Source organism: Carassius auratus, chromosome 27 (genome assembly GCF_003368295.1).
Source record: "Carassius auratus strain Wakin chromosome 27, ASM336829v1, whole genome shotgun sequence".
Taxonomy (NCBI): domain Eukaryota; kingdom Metazoa; phylum Chordata; class Actinopteri; order Cypriniformes; family Cyprinidae; genus Carassius; species Carassius auratus.
The window spans coordinates 21,290,692-21,315,232 of NC_039269.1; the positions used below are offsets into that span (position 1 = coordinate 21,290,692).

At 36.1% G+C, this 24,541-nt stretch overlaps 2 protein-coding genes across 4 annotated transcripts; one reads left to right on the plus strand and one right to left on the minus strand.

The window, feature by feature from the left end:
• Positions 1-5,641: 5,641 nt before the first annotated feature.
• Positions 5,642-12,088, minus strand: dnajc1 (DnaJ (Hsp40) homolog, subfamily C, member 1). The gene is made up of 12 exons (XM_026206564.1): positions 11,751-12,088; positions 10,676-10,777; positions 10,528-10,574; positions 9,843-10,008; positions 9,344-9,441; positions 8,929-9,019; positions 8,742-8,832; positions 8,459-8,622; positions 8,260-8,379; positions 6,847-6,895; positions 6,242-6,687; positions 5,642-6,131 (listed from the first exon to the last, which is right to left on the minus strand). The coding sequence occupies exons 1-12, from the start codon at positions 11,901-11,903 to the stop codon at positions 6,063-6,065; spliced, it is 1,596 nt and encodes a 531-aa protein (XP_026062349.1). The 5' UTR covers positions 11,904-12,088; the 3' UTR covers positions 5,642-6,062.
• Positions 12,089-14,718: 2,630 nt separating this feature from the next.
• Positions 14,719-22,125, plus strand: bmi1b (bmi1 polycomb ring finger oncogene 1b). 3 transcript variants are annotated; one of them, XM_026206565.1, is made up of 10 exons: positions 14,719-14,821; positions 19,392-19,523; positions 19,646-19,742; positions 19,909-19,964; positions 20,071-20,118; positions 20,208-20,316; positions 20,504-20,546; positions 20,658-20,756; positions 20,909-20,989; positions 21,085-22,125. In XM_026206565.1, the coding sequence occupies exons 1-10, from the start codon at positions 14,746-14,748 to the stop codon at positions 21,412-21,414; spliced, it is 1,071 nt and encodes a 356-aa protein (XP_026062350.1). In that variant the 5' UTR covers positions 14,719-14,745; the 3' UTR covers positions 21,415-22,125. The 3 variants fall into 3 exon arrangements, with proteins under 3 accessions (XP_026062350.1, XP_026062351.1, XP_026062352.1); XM_026206566.1 differs by lacking the exon at positions 14,719-14,821 and adding an exon at positions 16,338-16,699; XM_026206567.1 differs by lacking the exon at positions 14,719-14,821 and adding an exon at positions 18,577-18,756.
• Positions 22,126-24,541: the final 2,416 nt, after the last annotated feature.

Below are 24,541 nucleotides of genomic sequence, written 5' to 3' on the forward strand. Positions count from 1 at the left end.
GCAAATGAATAAACTGTCATGTACTGACAAAACTCTGTTTCTTACTTGTTACTGTACATAAATGCATACACTCAATTACATTATAAAATAAAAAGCTGTCATGCATAATAATGGTGTTTCATAATACTGCTGTTTTATTTCAACTTAAGAATGGTAGAGTAATATAAAACAATACTGGCACAGTACATATCTTGGACATGGCCTGGCTCAAACTAAGAATAGATATAATGCTGTTTCATGGAAATTTTCAATGAAAAAGACATCTGTTCCAGCTGAAATACTTTCATGCAGGTACTGCACCCCTGGAAGGGTTACCGTTCAGGGCACGTCATCTTTGACGTTTTCATGAGTGTTTAGTGTTTATGATGTATGGTTATTTATCAGTGCTGCTGTTTGGTGACATCAGGACCTCAGGACTTACTTCACGGAAGTGAATCAGAGTCATTTGTCTACAAACCAACAACCCCACGTGCACCACTAACAAAATACAGGCCAACACCACTATAGAAAATACACAGTAAGTACTGTGAGAACAATGCAGCCTTAATATGTAACATCTTTATGAGTTTGTGCTTTAACCATGCTATATTTATAGTTAACCAAAAAGACATGGATGTGTTATCATTGACTAACTTGATTCCAGCCAGGTCCTGCTGCGATGTAATGCTTGCTCAGGCTTCCTGTTAGAGCACAGATAATCACAGGGTAAACGGTGAGGATGGAACGGACGTGCTTCTCTATTAGGTTTTCAACTGTAAACCTGTAGAAGAACACGTATCTTAAATATGAGTCAATCTGAAATTTGAGGAAATTTCAAATGATTTGTTTTATACCATTTTAAAGAAGGGTTTCTCTTGAAATGTCATGCGGGGTAACCAACAAGTAAAAAGTACATATGTATTATTCTTAACCTAACCATATATTTGTACACACTTCTTAATCATTATTTTTTTAATCATTATTTTTAAAACAACTTTAAATATATTTTTGTCAGCGCTTTTGCAAACTTCATGTATTATCCCTTCATAAATATCATGGACATTTCTGGAGAGTCACACCACATGAATAATAAAAGCCAAACCACCAAACTCCTCAACAGGGTTGTTAAGAATCTCGTTTTTAAACTTTTTATTCTGTCAGTTGTATCACCTGACATTTGAGACTTTATGCTCCCCCCAAAAATCTTTTCAATATTACATTTACATTTAGCAGTTTTATCCAAAGCGACTTACAAATGAGGACAATGGAAGCATCAGAATCAACAAAAGAGCAATAATATGCAAGTGCTAACAAGTCTCAGTTAGCTTAAAACAGCATACATAGCAAGTTTATTATTATTATTATTATGTAAAGAAAAAGAAAACAGATAGCATTGAAAAAGAAAAGTGCAAGCTAGTGTTAGAGGCTTTTTTTGCTTTTGTTAATTGTATAATAAAACAAAATAGGCTATAGAATACAAAAATATTAGAAAAGTTAGTTCGTTTAAAAAAAAAAAGAAAAAAGAAAAAGAAAACAAGCAGGAAATGAATAGAGTGCAATATTTTAAAGAATAGAATTAAAATAGAGAGTGGTAGAGTTATAGGGTCAAATAAATAAGTGAAGTGACATTCAGCCAAGTATGGTGACCCATACTCAGAATTTAACCCATCCGAAATGCACACACACAGAGCAGTGAACACACACACTGTGAGCACACACCCGGAGCAGTGGGCAGCCATTTATGCTGCGGCGCCCGGGGAGCAGTTGGGGGTTCGATGCCTTGCTCAAGGGCACCTAAGTCATGGTATTGAAGGTGGAGAGAGAGCTGTTCATGCACTACCCCCACCCACAATTCCATCCGGCCCGAGACTAGAACCCACAACCCTTAGATTGGGAGTCCAACCCTCTAACCATTAGGCCACAACTTCCCTGGCAACGACTTCCCTGAAAGACGGAAGAGACAGGCAGAATTCAAGGCTTAGTGTATCCCATCATGCATCATGTTCTGGAAATTAATCTTGAGACTTTTTGCCAACATCGCGCACACACACACCATCACACACACAGACACACACACGCACACACACACATGATCGCGCTAGAGGTCACGGAAATCTTTGCAATGTAAGTGAAATATAAATTGTAATAATAATATATTACATATAATTTGGTAGTAAAAACAAAGTGCTACACGTTTTATTGCTGCAAAATTTAGTATATTTAGTACAACATTTGGAACTGCTTTTCATCACTTAATTAAAAGCCTCACAAATTAAAATAATGACTACTGAACAGATATTTAGAAGTTGATTTTAAAATGCAAAGTATTTAAAATTAAGATAGGGCTATGTAAAGACTTGCATTTTTACAATATGTGCCACCCATATGGTAATGAAAAGTTTGACACACACTTGTGGTCTTCAACCTCACTTGAACACTTGGGCCGCATATAGGAAATACGTCATACAATTAGTCAAGTGCAAAGACCGCACGTGTAGGTATTTGGTCAAGGCATTCTTCTAACTTGATTACGTTACAAAAGATGCTCTGTTGTGTATAGAATAAAAGAGTGCAAGAGAGCCATCTGCTGGACAACAACACGACTAACCTTTGTCTCGACTAAAATTACATTTCCTAAAATAGTATATGAACAAATTTAGCATTAAAAAATCTTGGCATGTAAATTAGTTTATTCCATTTCTAAGTATTGTTCTATATAAGAAAGTATCTGATCTTAGCCTTGCTTTATAGATGTCTAACAGGATAAACATTCATCATTTTTAACCCTGTAAATCTGGCCATATGAAATATTAGTCAGAATCATGGATAATAATCATAATTATTAACATTGTTTTATAGACTATGTACCATATTTGATATATCAGGCTTGTATGGCTCACATACCTCAAACACATCTACATTTTACAGTGCCCTCCACCATTATTTGCACCCTTAGAAATGATTTTGAGTAAAATATTCCTGAAGTATATTCCAATTCATATTTAAATTGTTTTAACACACCAGGGTGACTAGGAGTATGACATTGTCCAGCCATGACTTCCTGTTCCACGGGATTATAAATATGAAGAACACAAAGGCCCAATTCCCCTTAATCATCCATCGCTGAACAAGATTGTTGAGCTTCACAAAATAGAACGTTTTTAACTTTCAATAAAGAAACATCGAACCATTTCCACCATCAGGGCAATAAATAAGGGGTTCCAATCAAACAGTTGAAAATGTGTCCTGTCAGGTTGGCAATCGACTGCTTAAAAGCAAAACAATTAATAGCTGCATTTCCACACACAGCCACATGAGGACAGCAGACTTCTTTTCATATGTGTGCTGATTATAAATCAAACTGTGTCCTCGCCGGTTGTAAAGTCTATCTATTCCTAATTAGATTTATTAAAAATAAACTCCATGTCATTATCACCAACAACTGGACTTAACATGAAAATGCAACTATTGACAAATGCATTTTCTATTGCAATAATTTCGTCATTTTAAAGTTAATTAAAAAACAAAACAATTATGAAAATCGCCCTTATAAACATTAAAGGGTTAGTTAATCGAAAAATGAAAATTATGTCATTAATAACTCACCCTCATGTCGTTCCAAACCCGTAAGACCTCCATTTATTTTTCCAATCAATATGTTTATTGGTCTTTTTAGAATTTGAAATGATATACAACAGAACCCCCTCTCAGACACAAAATACAATTATATCATATATAAAATGTTATATCCATAATGCCCTTTGACACAAGTTAACAGAGACCAACCAACTCCCAACGAGCAGATCACTAACTGTAAAATTATACATGAGCGTCGTCCTCCTCTTGATCTTCTGTTAAGTCTGTGCCTTCTGCAAAAAGCATGAAAGGTCTCCAAATACTTTCAAACAAGTTCTTTTTTCCTTTTAGCCAGTATGTGATGCGTTCCAATGGAAGAGAAGCCAACATCTGCTTAACCCACTGTCCAATAGTTGGTCTTCTTATGTTTTTCCAGTGCAGTGCAATCAACATTTTAGCTTGTAATAAGCATATCAATGAACAGCTTCTCGCTTTTTGTATATCCTGTGTGCTTGGGATATAAGCCTAAAATTATAAAAGAAGGTTCCAAAGGGAGATCTTTAGAAATAATATCCTTCACAATTTGCTTTATTGCAAATGTCCTAATTTCTCTGCATTCCCAAAAACAATGGAACAATGTACCCTTTTCTTCTCCACACTTTGTACATATGTCTGGGATATTTGGATTGTATTGGTTAAATTTAACAGGAGTGACATAAACACGCATAAGCCACTTGTATTGTAATAATCTCAAACTAGAGTTTATAGTTTGCTTATGTGCTTTACTACAAGCCAATTCCCACTCATCTAGTGATACATTTATTTGCAGATCTTTTTTCCAGGCTTCTAATTTTAAGGTTGAATTATCTGGGGAGTGTGATAACAGTAGTTTATAAAGTTGTGAGATTGCTCCCCTTTTAAAGCTATTTTCACTTATCATTTCTTCTTACTTAGATTTGGGTGGTTTCCACAAATTGCTTTGTTTTGTTCCTTTATAACTTCTAAGTTGGAGATACTTGAAAAAATATTTCCTTTGAATGTTGAATTTGCGTCTAAGCATGTCAAATGACATCATGTTGTCCGAGTCTGTTGGATATAGATCTTGAATTTTCTCCAATCCATTTAAAGCCCATTGCTTAAACACTGCATCGGCTCTCCCCGGGGAGAAGTTTTGATTTCCCCAAATTGGGGTTAGTCGTGATAAAATAACTGGTTCTTTAATATACCTTTTAACACTATACCACACCTTAACCATGTTTTTAACTATTGGATTTTTAGTTTACTTCATCAAATTAGTTTCTGTATCAGAAAAAAGGTACAAAGGTAACGGCGGGCTCAAAATGTTACTTTCCATTTCTGTCCATTGGGGGGCGTCATTTTTGCTAAAATAGTACCCTATAGATCTAAGCTGAGCTGCCCAGTAGTACCATACTAAGTTTGGGCATCCTCCGTTTATCTTTGGTATACAGTTTAAGATATTTTAGATTTAGTCCGAGAGCACAACAGACCCGGAAGAGTCTAAGTCTAAGAAGAGACAATGCTGAATAAAGTCGTAGTTTTTGCTATTTTTGGACCAAAATGTATTTTCGATGCCTCAAAAAATTCTATCTGACCCTCTGATGTCACATGGACTACTTTGATAATGTTTTTCTTACCTTTCAGGACATGGACAGTGTACCGTACACACAGCTTCAATGGAGGGACTGAGAGCTCTAAGACTAAATGTAAAATATCTTGAAATGTGTCCCGAATATAAACGGAGGTCTCATTGGTTTGGAACGACATGAGGGTGGAGTTATTAATGACATAATTTTCATTTTTCGATGAACTAACCCTTTTAAGCCATAGTTATATTTAGAACGCTTGAAATCTGTTGAAATTTTACTTTTCTCAGATTACATTATAGACTATTATTAATAGACATTATCTGTAGTTGCCCTATTCCAAACTGTCAAATGTCATTAGGCGTATTTTTATAACAAAGGTAAAACTAAAAAGAAAATCTTGCACCTCTACCAAGAACTATATGAAATGCTTATCAAAATGTGTTTACTGCACACAGGAAGAACAACATTGTGTAAACATCTCTGACTGAAAAAATTACTTGGTTTAATTCAAATCTACAGAATGTCAACACATGAGGATAACAGTGTCATGCTCTTTAAAATGTGCTGAAGCACAATAATGACCACAAGAGAGACCAGGACTCAATACATATTGTACAACACACTGTGTTCCAAAAAAACAATATTTCAAAACTGGGGGGGATTTAAATGCATCTCTTCTGCTCCTCGAACTGGTTGCATAGAGAAACAAAAAATACTTCTACAATCTGAAACAGATTTTAAAATAAATAAAACCTTTAAATGTGCAGTTTGGATCTCTCCAATGATTAATGCTGACGATTCAGACTGAACATGGCACACAGTCTGACAACAGGAAGTAGGGTTGCATTAAGGCACATAACAAGCAGGTGAGAGGTACGGTGAAATACTGAAGACCAGGAGTCAGCTCTTGGCCTGCTTCCGTTTCAGAATCAGCTCCGCCAACAGTTTATAACGGGACATGCACTCCTCCTAAATAGGTTAAAGAGAATCAGTTCATTAACTAATATGAAATCCAGCCTTTATATGCAGTTAAATGTTAATTTGAATACATTTTCCAATGATTGTCGGAGAATGCTCACCTTGGTTTTTCCAGGCACCACCTTAGCAATCTTGTCCCAGCGTTCAGTGGTGCCCCGTGGGTATTGCTGTAAGGCCAGCTCCAAGAGCTTCTGCTGGTTCTGTGTCCAGACATCTTCAGCAGCACTGGGTTTTTCTCTGGAGGCTGATGGTTTCTTCTCATCTTCACTGTCATCCTCTACAGCTGTGGGGTCGAAGTCTCTTTGTCGGTGTCCTTTCACTCTCTCCTCCACTGCTCCGGCTCCAGCGCTCCCGACCACAGACTTTTTTGTCCGTCTTCGGAGCGCTTTGTTCTCAGAGTCCTCTGCCCCAGCAGTCTCTGCTGAATCCTCCGGCTGCTGCTCCAGGGGCTCCTCTCGCTGGGTCATCAGACTGTCCGGCACTGTGACGGCTCTAGAACTCTTTCCTATCACTGCACCACCCTTCAGCTCAGAAAACTTCACCAACCCTGGAGATAAAGACAAATCGTGCAGACAAGAGAGAGAGAGAGCAGGAGCGAGAGATAAGTGTTCGGAAAGATATGCCTGCTACCGTAATACGTCACAGTAGGTGATAAATCAAACACTGTAGGTGGAATTTGATTCAAAATATTTGATAAATAGTTTACCTGACGTATTGGTGACAGAGTCTTTGACTTGCTTCACCTTTGTGGTCACCTGCAAAACCAAAAGCATTTTTGTTCATAGTGGTACTTCACACACATCTTTATACCAGATTTTTTATATTATTATTATTATTAATTATTTTTATAATTTGAAATAACTGTAAAATGTAATAAAATACAAAATAATGTATATACATTTTTTGTATTTATATTTATTTCTGTAATGACAAAGCTGAATTTTCAGCAGCCATTATTTTACATGATCCTTCAGAAATTACTCTAACATGCTGATTGTGCTGCTTAATATTCTAGTGGAAATCATGATACTTTTTTTCTGGATTCTTTGATGAAAAGAAAGTTCAAATGAACACCATATATTTTAAACAGAAATCTCACCTTTTTTTTTTTTTTTTTCTCCATCAAGTGAATCGATTCTTGCTTATTAAAATTATTTCTGAACCCAAACTTTTAAATGGTTTTATTTTTCTTGTGTGAACAAAACTCAGGAAATGCTACTATCCACATGTATGTATGTATGTATACATATAAAACAGATTTAGTTCTGTATGTTATGTGTAATACTGATTGAATAAAAAATATTCTAGTAAATTTCTTAAACTGACATTTTTCAAATGTTGACATTGGCCGATAAGTTTTCCTTCATGGCCGATGTGTTCGAGGACTTTTATTTTGACGGCGCAAAAGTGCTCACACTCTCTCTCTTGTTCGTCGTTGTCATTAAGAGTTCTGTTTAATATGGATAGAAGTCTAATAATCAGGTTAAACAAAGGAATTAATGTATATAAAAAGTATTATAATGATTGATTTTATATGAGGCCTATTAGTAATAGAAAGGCATTCTTGTATATTATAATGTTTATCTCATTATAATAAATATCCAGCATGATTGTGTGTTCTCTGCGTAATGGTCAATCCGTGTGAATTGAATGCTTTAAACTTTGAACTCGTGATTTCAAATTTATACTGCATTTGCCCACTGTCATATTCATGTAATTTTCTCTGTGTGCTGTATGTAAAATGAGTGTTACCCTGACTTTATTTGAAAAATATGATTCCCAGTGCACACAAACTTCCCAGAATACTGAATTCCCTGTTGGTTACAGTGTTTACTTCATTTTTAATTATATTCTTATTCAATATTTATATGTCATCTAAAGTTTAAGTATGTTTCTTTTACACATGTATTTTTTAATCCATTGTCAAATGATTTAAAATTTCTTAAATAATAATTGAAAAAATATAGCTCTAAAAAAACAACAGTAAACAATCATTATTCAGCTGAAATCAGTTCCTCGTTGATTCAGTTCAGAAAAACCTATCAAATATATAATCAGCATTATAGCTGCTGTGGGTCAATTACTAGTCAGAAGTTAACTGTGCCAATTACAGATTTACCTCGGTCACTGATCTGCCTAACTCATGAGCAATCTTCTCCCACCGGCCCGGCGTTCCTCCTGGAAACTTGGCCATGCAGCGAGAGAGCTGGCTGAGATCCTCGTCTGTCCACTCTTTAGCCTACAATCATCACCAGCCATTGCTTAATTCAATACTTCCAATCTGAATCAGTGTCCTTTCAGCAGAGACAAACACTTACTTTCTTCTTCTGCTGTTTTTTGTCTTCTAACCAGTCATCCATCTGTTCCTCAATATCTTCAATAGATGTTCCCTGATCATAAACTGGCACAAAAGCAGCATTTGTACTGGGTTCATAGACTGGAAACTCCACTTTAGGTTTCTTCACCTTGGGCCGTTTTTCTTCTGCAAAGCAAAATCAGTCAGTAACATGTATTATCAAGGGTCACATAATCACAACTCCAGGGGGCTATATGTGCAGAGGTCAGAGTGAAATGTAGAACAGTGCGTGATCGTGATCTTACTCTGCTGCATTTCCTGTTCTGCCAGAGCTTCTGCCTCCTCCTTTTCTTTTACTTTCATTTCCTTATAATCTTTATAATACTGCTTCACATCCTAAAAACAAAAGAGATGGTCATGGCTACAGCTTAAGCCTTAGAGTGTCTATTTTGTAAACGCATCTCCAAAGCATAAAATCTGGTGGAAAAGTACCTGTATGATATGAGGGAGAGACTTCACTGAATAGTACAACCAGATGCTTAATTTGAGAGGCAAAATGTCATGCCAGTGTGGCCTGTCAGATCTACAACAAAAAAAACTATGTCAATAAACAAAACAAAGAATCTAGTTTCATTCATGGTTTCTGCAGGTTTTGTACAGAAACTTTTGAAAGATCTTTTTAAAACCAAATTTAAGCAATTGTTTTAAAGGCAACAGTATGTCTTAGTTCTCAAAATGTAAATGTGTAGGGAACACGCAATAAATTGGAATAAATAACACTTGAAAGTTTCAAAATAAAACTTAACAGATCTCCATTACTTTTTCATTCATTTCACACAAAAGCTTAAGCAGATTAATAATGTTAATAATAAAGAGCTTGTTCCTTAGACTTTTTAACCCTGGTTACCTCTCATTTTTGTCCTGTGCCAAGGACTTAATCTCATCTGTTATCTTATTGCTTTGCTTCTTTTTCTTCTCCCTCTTCTTTCTGCTCAGAAGTTCATCCTGAGAAGAATCAAAATGTAGCAGCTATCACAGAGAATACTGTACATTTAGTATTACAAAAGCTAGTCTCAGCCTCAGACATAACCCCTACAGAATCGGAATGGGAAACAGTTTGGCTGCTGTGATGCCGAACCCCCTTACAGAAGAAAACTGTCATGTTTATAACTGTGACAATGAACGCTCATTAGGATCAATTAAATGCTGGATTGTAAAAAGTATATGAAGTACACAGCACAATTTTGCAGTAAAACTTGCACAAAGTTCTTAAATGAATTGCATGCCAGTCTGTTATCGTAGGGACAAAGACTATACATTTTCATGCTGCTAAACAAGATGATAGTAGGCGAGATACAGAAGCATTACAAAACCACAACTATGCTATACAACAATCCAGCACTTACCAACTGCTTCTCAAGGTAGATGGACCATATAACTGCATAGTGACCCACTGTCAGAATGAGGAAGAGGAGGAAGCCCAACTCTCCATTACTCATCTTCCTAACACGTCGATAGTAGAAGACAGGCTGCCTCCAGTCTGGCAGCCCATTAACCAGGATGTCATCATATCTGTGAGAGTTGTAAGAAACTTTTGTTAAAAGCAATTGTAAGATTCAGATCAAAGACCCCCAGTCATAGTCACACTGGTACAAACTGTGATTAGGGACCTACTCAAGGGCAAATAAATGTTGATAAATTATTAAAGATCACATTTCATCACTATTTAAGAACCTCGAAGAGGTTTATGCTTAAGAAACACTTTTCACTGCTATACTAGGATAGTGGTGCTTAAACAGGATGCTCCCAAATTATTTATATTGAAGAGTTAACTTTAAAATGATAATAAGAATAATAAACAGAAACATACAACAAATCTAAGCTTTTTTGTTATTAAAAACAAACAGAATCTTAAATACCATAATTATAGCAGAAACATCTTTAAATAATGTGTTGGACAACAAGTAATGAGTAATTTGTGAGTAGGCCTTTAAGTCAAAAATCTTGAGAATAGCTGGTCTAAGATTAAAAAAAAATAAAAAATAAAAAAATAAAAAAAAAGTCCACAAGCAAATCATGAGAATACCTCACCTTTGTCTTCTTTCCTCATCCTTGAGGACTTCGTAGATGGCAACTAACTAGTAAGAGTAAACAGAGAAGATATTTCATAGAAGCAACAATTACCATGACCTACATTAAGCCAAAGATATCTTTCATTCATGCTAAACAAAACACCTACCTTTCGAAACTGGTCTTCAGCATTTTCATCTTTGTTTTTATCAGGGTGTAATGTAAGAGAGAGCTTTCTATATGCCTTCCTGATCTCAGATGAGGATGCATCCTGTTATAAACAGAATCAACAACATAAACATCAAAAACATTTCATTGCAAATATGGACAGGAAGTTAGGAACGCTTATACTGAGACTTTGCTGCAGTCAGGTTAAATAAAATAACGGGAAAAAAACAGCTGCAGAATGTCTTGTCACCTTTATAGTTTCTTACAATAAACATACTATCAATGTTGCCAACTGTAATATGCAACTCACACTGGCAGCTGTACCTGGTAGACTATTTTGGACTAGCAACAACCAGATACCAGCTGATCATACCAGTATGGTTAAGCTGGTTTCTAAAGCACAGTAGCTGGTTTACCTGTCTGCACTAGCTGACAACCATTTTAGACTAGCTGGAAACTAGCTAGCGTGTTCCAAAAAAGGAGCTACAGTCTTTTTTTAAACACAGAATTAGCATTTCTTCGGAAATGCATTGCTAGCAAGTTTCTTCAATGTAACGTAAACCTAAATGCCGAACTAACGGTTTACGCTATAGGATATAAAAAGGTTAACTAAGTGCTAATTTGTACGAATAACGTTAGCAGTTATTTTTATAAAAGCATGGGCTCTTCGATGCATCAAATATGACTTACAACCGACTAGCGAAATTACAGCAAAACTATAAAACATCCATTTATGAGCGGAGTAGTGACACGTCATGTAAAAGTGTTGTGTTGTGCAGGCCCACAGCCGGGGACTTTCTTTTTCAATGGCCACCGCCGTCCAGCTTCCGTGGGAGGCAGAGTACGTTTACCACGAGTCGAGAGACCTCGTAGTGGGGCTTTTCAGCTAACGGCTCGAGTTGCTTTGATAAGAATGCCATCTCTGTAAACGCACTGGAGGCGACCCTGCGATAAATCTACATCGGCGCGCTGCTATATGTTAAAGTTAAGTGCACATCACATTTACCGACACCGTTTGAATGACCGAGTCAAAAGCACGCGTGACAAATTTGCGAAATACATCAAATCGCTCTTACCTGATTAACCGACAGGAACTCATAGAAGGTTTGGGGGATTTCCTCCACTAGGTCGAAAAGCTCCAGGTCTGCATCCCATGCTAATGTTGGCAAAGGCTGAATACCGATCAGCCCGGAGAACAACACTAACGTAAGGATCTCGGGCAAAGACATTGCTGAAAGTTTTTTTTTTTTAAATATATATAAATATATACTTGAGAAGGTTTACTACCTACTACCCTTTTGGACAATCTTGGTTTTGAAGCAAATTTAGCATAACTTCCCGTTCTTTGGCTCAAACGGGCCCATCGCTCAGTCAGCCTGCTCTACGTAGGCAACACACGTTTCACATGCAGCCGCCACGGCGCGAGCCAATAAGCGTGAACGCTTCGGTAGTGACATGATGCTATGGTATTCACCCTAACCAGGGGACTTTCAGGACTGTTTTAGCGGTATCGATTATATTTATGATACTATAAATCAAGTATTACGTGCATTATGTTTCATGATAGAGAGGTATGGAGAGTTTTTTTTTTTTTTCAAATTAATAAACTGATGTGACCTCGTTACAGCATTTTCCACATTTGTAATGACATTATCTAGCCTATATTTTGTCTTTTTTGTTTTAATCTCTTGTAAACGAAGTGATGTCATCAGTAGAAACGTACTATCTTTTAGAACATACTGGATAATTTTTTTTATTATTATTATTGAAGAAAATAAAGATTGCTACTTTGTCGTTGTTTGTTGGATAGCCTACTTCTCTTAACCTAAGCTCCGTTCATCGTTGGTCAATTCTGCAACATTGACGTTACCTAAACAGTTTTCCATTATTCACCGACCGTCTCTGTTCTTAGTCTAAAAAGATGATCACAGCCAGGACTAGTCCCGTTTCTTTTCGACAGCAAGCATTGTTCAGTGAAGTTCAGATAGAAGTCAATCTGATTTAAACTCTCATACTGGCAGCAATAGGCCTGTATTCGAGTGAACAATCCAGTGGGGGCGTAATAATAAGCACGACTCGTTACATGATATCGACTAACGTTTTTCTAGACCAAGTTTTATTTGTGACAAAGAAAATACGTGAGTGAAAATGAAAGATAAGACAATCAAAACTCTGAGATAGCTAGACAGAGAAAGCTCACAGTTAGCCTAAACTTTATATATTTAAAAGTAGGGACTAACTAAACCAAATCTACTGTTAAAATGCAGGCCTACAGAATAATTAATTTAATATTTAAGCAGATTTAGTGGTCTCAGACATTTGCTGTCACTGGTATGGTGTACAATAAATACAAGTCTTGGGGAAAAAAAGTAATATTTTTCTATAATATTTAATATTAATATTATTTGTATATTTTTAATTAACGGATGCAAATTGTTTTCTATCTTTGATTTGGTCTTTATTGGGTTGTATTAGGACAGGCCTATGCAAACATAATTATGCAAACGTTTAATTATTTAATGTTCTTTTGATAAAACTTTAAAATGATGAAGAATTTTCTGTAAATGAAAAGCTCATGAGGTTAAGTCTGTTTCACGGGTTAGCCTTATTGGAAATACATCCCCATTGTCCTTTCGGTTTAATTTAAAATCGTTCAAGCCAATTTCTTTGTTGGTTAAACTCTTGTCCTTGAGTCGGCACAGACCAACTTTAGGGACGTAAGATATGACGGGAAAAGTGCTTTCATTTTTATTTTTTTTAATTGTGAGCAATTAAACCAAAGAATAACAACTTGAGGTTTAACCAGTTGATAGTTAATAAGGCACTGGAATATTGCTGCAATGAAGGCATACATACAAAATAGTCTATAGGCTATTAATTTAAATACAATATGCATTTGCCACCGCCTAAAATTTTAAGTAAATCAGTAAAGCGCAAAAGCCAAATTTACCGGGTCTAAATAAACAGGAAATAATAAAAAAGAAAGAAAAGAAAGTATTTTCAAAAGATTGCTTTCCTTAGCATATTGTGGTTAATTGTGGCGATCTGTAGGTCAGTAAGGTCTACAATATATATTATTTTACTTGTGCGTTTGTGTGAGTGATATATTTTAAATGCATCACAATAAAAAAAAATATATATTTTTTTTACACTTTCTAATTCTGTACCTATTTACCCTTGGAAGATTGCACTTCCATTTTCCACCCCGTTTAGTCAATCCCATGAAACAAATCTAATTAATTATAGCCTATTTGATTTTTTTTCTTTCTAAACAGAATGTCAGTATCGAAAAGGAATTTAAAAAATGATATTATTTATTATATAGCTATAGGCCTAGGTGCTGTTTTTAGACGAGGAAAAAAAGCAAACAAGCTCATTGACTTAACACAGTCTAACCGACAATACATTTAAAGTTACATTTCTATGAATGATTAAACCAGTAATATTAGCATAGGCTATACTGATATTTTTCTCCACACGTTGTTTCATTCGTGTGCTTATAGCTTAATATTATAATAGAACAATATTCATGTTTATTCATGAACTCGTCATCATTCGATTAAGACCATCAAAGACACAGCCGAACTAGACATAAACTCAAAGCGGCTGTAGCTATCTGTAAGTCCTGACCTCCAGCTCCCATTCAGTCCACAAATCAATTTTGTGGAATCAGTAAACGATCAATAATCAATAGTGTAATTAAAGTTTAACCCAATAGGTAAGACAAAAGAAGAAACGCAGTCACTGTTCATGGTCATTTTTTAGAGATCTTTTCTTTTTATTTGCCATTTATGTAGGCTATGTTATAATACATCGTCTTCATAAGGTCTTAAGAATGATCGAATAAACGACAAGACAAAATAGCACGTGCTTTAAAATGGTTATGTAGGCTATTGATGTGTAAGTTTCGGGTCAACATTTATTCACGCAGTGAATGTTGTGTAATACGAAACCGTGGAAAGCGTTTATTCTTCACATATTTTTTAAATACTGCAGTAGTTTTCCATGATGCGTAGACGATATGGAGTTGTCAATAACTTTACAGTTTTTGGAAGAGGAGGGCATTAGGCTATGTCTCTCTCGAGTTATTACTCAAGATTTCGTGCTGTATTAACACCCGATAGGCGACTGAGATACAGCCTGTTTGGTGAGTCACATCTGTAGTCGGAATAAAGAAATAGGTATAGGCTAGATATAAACGGTGTATTTCAGAAAATGACACTAGTCTCTGAGAAAAGGCTACAATTGTCGTATTACACCTTGACCAATTCGATTCATACGCGGAGCTAATTGCATGTTTCTATTGTAGCGATTGATTACGAGTGAAACTGGTACGGTAGATGGTAATCGAAGAAGCTTTATGGATTTGCAGAACCCGGTACGGTTAACGCTAAAGTGCTTCGGGTTTCCGCCAGCTTGCTGAGCTTCTTTGTTTTCGCTGAAGTGCCTGTATTAGCAGCTGACGTCATAGACTGCGCGTGTGGTTTGCAGCTGAACGCAGTGCCCTAAACAGGGGAGACCGTCCAGTGCTACAGGGAAAAACACCAACCTACCACACAAGCGATCGAGTGCACGCACACATTTTCACTGATTATCTTATAATCACTGAACAATTATATGTAGCTTGACCTGTTTCACTAGAAGAACGCCATCACGGTAAATGCAAACATTTGTGAACGGTTTCTGTAGTTTGTAAACACCCTAACCTTAAAATATAATAATAATAATAACAACCCTGCATAAACCAAACATTCAAGTTGGGACTGGTCAGTGAAGTAGCTATAATGATAATTTACTAAAAATGGCTTGGCTTAGAACGCCACATGTTTATTTTGTGGCAAGGGTTGAAGTATGTGACATCTGTGAAGACAAATAGGCTATATATTGTATTTGGCGAAACATTGCTGTAAAGGATACATATTTGCCTCTATAAGGCATGACATTTTGAAACAAATCTTAAATGTATCTGTGCACTGACAGTAAAATTTCACCACCCAACTTTTCTTCACTGTAACCACTTAGAAAATGAGTATGAATAAAAGCAACTGCTTTATCCTATAGATAACTGATTGTTATCTCTTACCATAAAGCACAATAAATGTACATTTTAAGGCCTATACAGTCTAAAAAAAATTCGGCAAAATTCGGCAGAATTCTTTTGGAATTCTTGCTTTACTTGTTGATATAGGCTACATTTATAGCTGGCAGTAGCCTACGGTCATCGAAGTACAATGCGTATATTCTGCATAAGTTGCATAATGCTCTGGAAACAAGTTGGCCAATAAAATGTAAATCTTACTTTCTAAGAAATCAGCGTTGAAAGATAGAGAAAGCATTTAGAGCGTCTTTCCTTATTCTGTTTGCCTAACTTTGTTCCATTTTAAAATGCAGCCTAATTCTGACTTATTCAAAATTACCCTTCTGCTTGTTCTGCATTTGGGAATTTAGCACTAAATGCGATTTTTGTGAAAATAATGATAAATACTGCTTTTCTAAAAGTTTATAGTCCACGAATCATTCCGACCAAACTGCGAGGCTTGGGATTTTCATCTTCAGAAGTGGTGATGTTTGACAAAGACATCCGTCAGAGGGGTACCCTATTGATGATATCCCCACTACTAATTCCCAGGCTACCCGCAAGGAATGAGATCACGTGGTGGAGTGGGGCGGTCGAACTAAGCCATTTTGGGGACCGTGTCAGTTTGCACTGAACCATCAGGCACTGTGTTTTTCAGATCGCCGTGCAGCACAACTGTGCCTCTGGTATTTCCCATCTATGACCGGGATCTGTGGATTTATCTGTAAATCAAATCGGAAAGTGTCGGCGAAGAGTGAGCTACGTTAACCTATGTGCAATTGCGCAAAAAGGCCACAATGAGCACGGCGGAGAAACGTTAGAGCCATTGACAGCGTCTGCAGCTCATTCCAAGATGGCCGCTTCGGTAGCATTCATTTTTTGCTGAACGACTCTCAAGTTTCATTGTCTACCACAACAAAGCTAAGAAACCATCGCGAAATATACTGGGTATGTGCGCTTTAATGTGCTTTTCTTTTCTCTGTTGGGAGACAAGAGAGTAACAATGTTGCCTCTTGTAGCTATAGGTTGAGTGTTTCTCATACGTAGCTACGAATTTCATTTCAGTTTTGTCACATTTCTTATAAAACGCAACCAGTGACATACTGTAACACATTATAGCCTATATGTTGATGAGTATGTCATCTTTGTAAAACAGAAATGTGTATGTTCTTTCCATGTGTTGTTTTTAATCTTAAACTCGGCGCGCGCTGAAGAACAGGCGAGTTGGGGCAGGTGTTAACGGGTGACCACTTTCATCCATTTCTCCACGATCGAAAATCACACATTAGGTCTCTTATTTTATAGAGTTGAGTAGTCTAGAGATTGTATATTCGGGGAAAATTAATTTTACCGTGTTTTAACATCGTCGATTAATTTTATTAACTTAAATTCCTGTGCGTGCGCGGGTACCTCCTTCTAGGCTGATCCACACGAAACCAGAACTTTGTTTTGAGGCTGTTAACTTACAGCATATTTTAAATATGTTTTCGAGCTTGCTCCTTAATTGTTTATTTGTCACTGAATGTAGCCTAACTTGGCTCTTGCGATTTTGTATTTAGCTTTTAAAAATAACACAAACTGTCTCGATTCAATGCAACTGCTCTGAGACTGGGTTGGACCAGGACACGTCAGACTGAGAAGAACCTTTTTTTTTTTTTGGTCAAAGTAGGACAAGAGTCCTAACTGTAAGATTTGATTTTTTTTTTCGTTAGTCTGATATATACATATTGTCTTTATTAATCAGTCAGTTGTCAAATGAATATGAAACTCACCCCTGCTAGTTAATAAAAATATTGTTGATAACTCCATCCAAGAAATTAGGCCTTATGTAGCCTAAATACAGTCATCGGTTGATAAAACTTCTCTTTTGTTTTTCCCCTATGACCTTTCCACCACTCCGTGCCTCACTGATTTATTAATTAATCTTATAGGCTATAGCCTATATTTAAAACGTTTTGCCACACCGCAAATGTTTCTTTTTCAATTCATAAAATGCTTGCTTGCAATCATCTTTCTAACAATAAAAGGCAGAATACGCATCATAGTAGTCGCGAATGTCAAGATATGACTCTTATATCTGCAGTAGCTTATACGCGAAATTGACAGATTTACAGTAGCTAACTGCAGTAATTTCCTTGACCTAGACCTCTTCTTCCTTCACAGAAACAGTTCCGTTTCCAGAGTGTTTAATGTGCTATCAGATACGAATCATAGTGTAATCTGAATATTATTACTAAGCCACATAGATTGGTCTTATGAGCTTTCATTATCGGACAAGCTTGAGAAATGACTTTCTTGAGGCCAGTTTCAAACCAAAACACACCTGTTTGTTCCGCCTCTGCTGGAAACTTGGCCAGCTTGTTTCCGTTATCCACTGATCAACTAATTCACTTAACCTATGAAAAAAATCAGTCTAACTTAATTAATACCGACAGTTGTTAGCCTACTTAATAAAGAAGGGAAAAAAGGCTACATAACCCCCCCCCCCACCCCCTTTTATTACGAGTGTTTTGAATATTTTTTTTTCACTCACTGAAAAGCAGTGCTTTGTGCTGCACTTTTTTAATGGTAGCCTTAGTTCGTTATTAGAACGCTATTGGGTTATTTTATTATATTATTCTGGGCTATGTCTTTTATATTGGTCTCTCGAACATATCTCTCAATAACTGAGCAAAAAACATTATGGTTGGACTGTGTCAAATGTAGAGTCTACTTTTATTAGATGGCAATGCGTTGAATTCAGAGCACTTCACTGAGAAAGGTGCATAAGTGAACATTAGCTCTTACAGGATATTGATATTTGAAAATGTTGCGCTGAATTAACGTTACACACACACACTGATGTCGCAGTCGAGAGACAGCGGGATCACAGATACGAGCTCTCGAGCTTCCGTTGACTGTTCCTCATTGAAGACGTCGGCAAGGCAGGGAAGAGCACTTTGTTTTCTCTTTCACATTTGAAAGCGAAGCGTGCTGAAATGATGGTCGTACGACGTGTTTAACAGGTGACAGTAGGCTACTTACCGCTTCGTAAACAACAGTGTGTGGTGCTCAGGTCGCAGCCTCATGCGAGAGAACTCGCTTGGACACGGGGCTTTCTGTATCAAAATGGCAGCCACGTTCAAGTTAGCCGCATGCTTTTTAGAGAGAAACACCGTTGTCGAAAGGAAGTGGTGGCGTTTTACCGCTAATTGGTTGAATTTATGGTCATTTGTAGTGATCCGGTCCGTCTGCGGATCTGAGGTATGCGGTTCCGTTTCGACTGGCACAACGCCAATTACAACCCGTCGTCATAGCAACTGTACGTGTGGGCATCGGGCTTCACTCTCACCTGTACGAACCGCGCAAATCAAAGAAAACCGTTTTCACTTGTGCTTGGACTTTGTCCTGAAGCGCCAACGAGTTTAACCGAAGGCGTAGTGAATTTAGAATAACAATAGTTCATTTGAGTTGTCAGTATAGTAGCCTATTAACGGATTACACGTTAAAGAGCCTAACGTTAGATGTGTTTTGTTTGGCTTTGTCGCAATTGTGTCCGCTTCAAGTAGCCTTAAAGTGGACTATTTAACCTTAATAACCCGACTTTATATTTTTCTAATGTGACTGTAAATATTAATTAATGTCTTTTTTTTCTCATCAGGTTTGCGAAATCTCATGACAATGCACCGAACAACGAGAATCAAGATAACGGAGCTAAATCCTCATTTGATGTGCGTTTTATGTGGAGGATACTTCATTGATGCGACCACCATTGTCGAATGTTTGCATTCATGTAAGTCTGTCATAATCTCTATTATTGTAATCTTATTTACCGTTAAAGCGTTTCTTTGTTGGGCGTTCAAACTGGGCTGTCTTTTGACCCGGTATGTCATTTGTCGTCTGTTGTTTTCACAGTCTGCAAAATGTGCATTGTGAGGTATTTGGAGACCAGCAAATATTGTCCAATTTGTGATGTCCAAGTTCATAAAACAAAACCTCTCCTCAATATCAGGTATGGCTTGGGAATACCATAGCCTATTTGAATTCAAATAGCCTATTTTTTTATATTTTTGAAATACTTTTAATAAATGTCCATGTTGCTTTTTCATCCACAAAAAACATTAAAGCTTTACATATCTGTGCATCAAAAAATACTCAAAAATGGTTGTTCATTTCAGGTCAGATAAGACCCTTCAGGACATTGTTTATAAGCTGGTGCCTGGTCTGTTCAAAAGTAAGATAAGTGTGCATTTTAATTATGTTTATTAATTATTTGTCTGTTAAAAATAGCTTTAATCAGTAGTGATTTAATCAGTAATCATTGCGCCTTTGTTACTCAGATGAGATGAAACGAAGGAGAGATTTCTATGCGGAGCATCCAGTTGATGGTAAAATGTTAAGACAATAATTGTGATATTTTAATTAATAAGCACTCTTTTTTTAAAAATGTAGTTGTAATTATTTCTCTGTCCTTCAGTTACTAATGGTTCAAATGAGGACAGAGGAGAAGTGGCAGATGAAGACAAGAGAATCATTGCTGATGATGAGATCATCAGTCTGTCCATTGAGTTTTTTGATCAGAACAAGTAGGTTCAGTTCAGTGTAAGCTCCTTGTGGAGTGTAATTTTCATTATCATTCTTTCATGTTGCTTGTCAATGAATAATGAAATAAAACTTTAGTAAAAAGCATGTTAATAGCAGGCTACTTCAGATGGGATATTTAAAGTTTTGTAGTTAGACATTGTATTTATTGTTTTCTCTTAAAATGATCAGGATTGACAGTAAAGATGGAGAAGAAAAAGAAACCACAAAAGAGGTAATTAATTTCTGAATAGATCAAATATTTTAGAACTTGTCTCATGAAGTCAATTTTAAAGGGTTATATTGGACTAATTGCTGAATTTTTGTAATTATCTCATTTTTCTAGCTGAATGTAAAGCGCTACTTACAATGCCCTGCAGCTATGACAGTAATGCATCTCAGAAAATTTCTCAGAAGTAAAATGGATATACCATGTACCTTTCAGGTAATCTTCTCTCTAAATTTGTTTGTTTTACTTGTGGCTGTCTTTCTGATGCAAAAGCACACATTTTGCACTTTTGAAGAATTCGTTAATATGAGATTTTTCGTCACTTGGTTGAATTTCATGTCACATTCTTTTTTTTTTTTTACTTTCAGATTGAAGTTATGTATGAAGATGAACCTTTGAAAGATTATTATACTCTTATGGATATTGCTTATATCTACACATGGAGAAGGGTAGGAGTATTAAATCTGATATATTCAACACATTAAACTCCGCTATTATATTTTAGTCCAATTGTAAAGATAATAACATGTTTGATATTTTCCAGAACGGGCCCTTGCCATTGAAGTACAGAGTTCGACCTGGTTGCAAAAAAATGAAGTTGAGCAGCCCAAGGGATGATATGAGCAGAGGCAGAAGGCCTGATATAGAAAGTGATTCCTGCAATGACAAACCAAACAGCCCAACTGCTGCTGCCGCCCCATCCACATCCTCCACTCTGCCTAGCCCAAGCACTCCTGTTCAGTCTTCACATCCCAGCTTCCCCCAAATCTCCACCATTAACGGAGTCTCTGCCAAAGTGGGCCAAAACGGCCAAAGTGCTTTCAGCAGCAAAGTCTGCAAAACTTCTCATAATGGCTCCAACTCTCTTGGGTAACTTGCTTATGGATGCCAAAGCCATCAACCCCTTGCAAACAGAGCTGTGATGTATATGCTTTCTTTATAAACCACCTCTTCAATTTTTTATATCATTTTTAAATATTTGTTTTCTCGCCACGTGTGAAAACGTTGTAACACAGCATTGTGTTATATTTTGTATTAATTACTATGGCATAACTAATATTGTGAAGAGTACTGGAGGGAGACTCAGCAAGAAGGAGAATGTATTTAGGTGTTTTTATAAACTCTGTCTTGTTCATTTTAGATTAGAACATCAATGTATATAAATAATTTCCTTATCCATCAAGTCTTCAATAAAACACATGGAAGAGGCACGCGCAATGTTTTGATTATGCAGACTGTATTGATTTTATTCGGGTGAAATGTGTAATACCAAACCAAATTTATAAAGGGCAGAAATTCAACGTCAGTATTGTTTTGGATAAACCCAGAAAGTCAAAAAAAAAAAAAAAAATTTACAAAAAAAATGTGCTATGTATGCCTACACGCTGACCAAGTTGAGAAGTAGGCTAACATTTTTCTTTCTTTTTCGGTTTGTTATCACGTGAGGATAGATAAATTACTCCGATGTATTTTCTTGCTTCAAATTTCTGTTCAGCGGATTTTTGTTAAAGCCAATGTATCATTTACTGTTGTACAATATGAAACATTTGTCTAAATAAACATTTTACCTTTTTTTATTACTGAACATTGTGTGGCCTTGATGAAACAAAACCACCATTAGATAGGTTGTTTACGATAGGCCTATTCTTCGACAAGAATCTATTTTGACCCTGACTTAATTCGGTTCTTATTTCATCTTAACCAACTTTGTTAACTGTACAAATATAAATAATCAAAAATAAATTTTAATGGTCCAAACTGCGACATTTTTCATTTGTGGGAGAATAGCCGTATGATGCTCTCATGAACTGAATAGTGTTCTTTCGTAATTTTTACAGTTCAGAGCAGGAAGTGTCTTTCTGTGATCCGTAGATATGATAGCATAATCCATATACTGAGAACCCAAAGTTCAAACAACAAACGTCCTTTAGTGACCGTGTGGGTGCAAACCACAAACATGTTTATAGATGGCTATTCCGTTAAAGACTAAAATAAATGCATAAATACATAGAAGACTAAGGATGGTTAGCAACGGCTTTTGCTATAGCCAACTTTTGCTTTGACTGCTTAAAGTAGGTTAAAGATTTGATAAAGGTCTAGCTATGTCCAGCCGTAATAGTTGCTAATAGCCTAGAGTTTGGTCGCCTCTCTTGTCCGTGTCAGATCACTGAAAATGTACAAATATTAAGAAATCTAGTATAGTGCAGTTAGCCTTCGCTTTCCTATTTTAAATCAAATTCTTAGGCCCACTGTAATTATTGCGTTAATCGCAATAATTTGAGCTAAATCAATAGGCCCAACCAATGATCTCTGAATAAACACAGCGTTTAATACTGCATTAATAGACTATTATTAGGCTATTGTCCTAAGAGCATGCTTGAATAATCTCGTAAATTAGGAGCCCTATTAGCAGCAGTAGCTGCTTCCGGTGGTGATAAATAATGTATTAAAAACAGTTTTAAATCTTAAGACTTATATTTGTATAAAAATAAATAAACCGAACCGTTTTTTTTCATTGCTAATTCATCGCTTTAAAGATTTCTGTGGTTTATGTCTGTGGCGATGCAAAGCCGAGGTGAAGTGTCTCAGTTTGAACATGGACCGATTTATTCTGGAGTAGCTAGTTGAGCTCAAGTGGGGTTCCTTTTGGGGTTTGCCTTTTCAGTTAAAGACAATACTGATTTTGGAAAAATAGCTGGTTCAACCTAATAATGGTTTCAACCTAAATAGAAGTACCATATGGAAGCACAAATGTATCGCAAACATGTATGAAGAATAATTTTTAGCGGAGCAGTTCAAAGGCTCTTCTTGATTAATGAAGGACACTCAAAGGCAAGTTATAGAAACTATTGCTCAAAACCTTTCATATTAATACAAAAAGGTTAATTAAAAATTACCATGCCGAAAATAAATACGGTTTTGTGGACTCTGGCCTTAATTGTCATGTAACTTCAGTGCAGCACGATGCGCCCTCTTCTGGTTGTAAGCATGTAACGCACCTCTACAAAATACACTGTAATTACAGGTTAGGTTAAGATATGTATAGTAATATTAGGCATTATATATATATATATATATATATATATATATATATATATATATATATATATATATATATATATATATATATATATATATATATATATATATATATATATATATATATATTTTTTTTTTTTATTGTCACACCATGCTTTGATCATCCCTATATTTACAAATTGTTGCCTTTGAGATTATTCATTATATTCTGAAACTCAAATAAAATCTGATCCAATTATATATATACAGCTAAATTTAAATTTGATCAACCATTATTTTGGCTATCCATAGGTTTAATGATGAACACATCGAAATGTAAACCTTTTAGGTGAAGCACTTTATATTTTTTAATGGTCTTTCTTTTGAAAGTAAGATTTTGCCATAATACATAAATATTACAACCATTAATCAAGCGGAGCAATGCATCATTTTATTGAGCAATGCTTATGGGACAGAGAGCTTTTAAATAATTTAGGCCTACAGCACATACACACAAGAGCTGCACACTTTCATGACGTATATAACAGTTATGACAAGTAGACTGACAACCGATAATATATTTAAAAGGGCTCACATTAGCTTCAACGCATTTTTTCTCTTCCTCAAACATTACAGTATCAAACTCACACTGCACCATCAACATGGAATCATGTTTTTACAAATTACAACACATGAGATCATAACTCTATACAATGAGAGACAAAGTGAAGTCATTTCCGCCAAAAGCTCAAAGAAGTGGCTTCCTTGAGATTCACGTGCTGTACAGACATCAAAGTCATCACTGTGTGTTCATGAAGCCTCTCGCCTCTTCCACTGGAAACTGTCTTAAAACAAAAACTGACATTGCTTATTATCTAATTAGTAATTGATAGGATAGAAATCAAAATACAGCAACACATCGAGCCTGTGAAACAACTTCAATTATAACAACAATGTAGGAATCAAATGAGTAAATTAAGCAA

What these genes read in the sequence shown, in the direction of transcription:
- bmi1b (XM_026206565.1), top strand. Translation starts at nt 14,746, where the DNA reads ATGTCTCTCTCGAGTTATTACTCAAGATTTCGTGCTGTATTAACACCC. An exon ending in TGCGGAGCATCCAGTTGATG is followed by an intron (nt 20,119 to 20,207) that starts GTAAAATGTTAA and finishes TCTGTCCTTCAG; the next exon opens with TTACTAATGGTTCAAATGAG. An exon ending in GAGTTTTTTGATCAGAACAA is followed by an intron (nt 20,317 to 20,503) that starts GTAGGTTCAGTT and finishes TAAAATGATCAG; the next exon opens with GATTGACAGTAAAGATGGAG.
- dnajc1 (XM_026206564.1), bottom strand. Translation starts at nt 11,903, where the DNA reads ATGTCTTTGCCCGAGATCCTTACGTTAGTGTTGTTCTCCGGGCTGATC. An exon ending in AGAACAGGAAATGCAGCAGA is followed by an intron (nt 8,623 to 8,741) that starts GTAAGATCACGA and finishes TTTGCTTTGCAG; the next exon opens with AAGAAAAACGGCCCAAGGTG. An exon ending in TGGTGCCTGGAAAAACCAAG is followed by an intron (nt 6,132 to 6,241) that starts GTGAGCATTCTC and finishes TAACCTATTTAG; the next exon opens with GAGGAGTGCATGTCCCGTTA.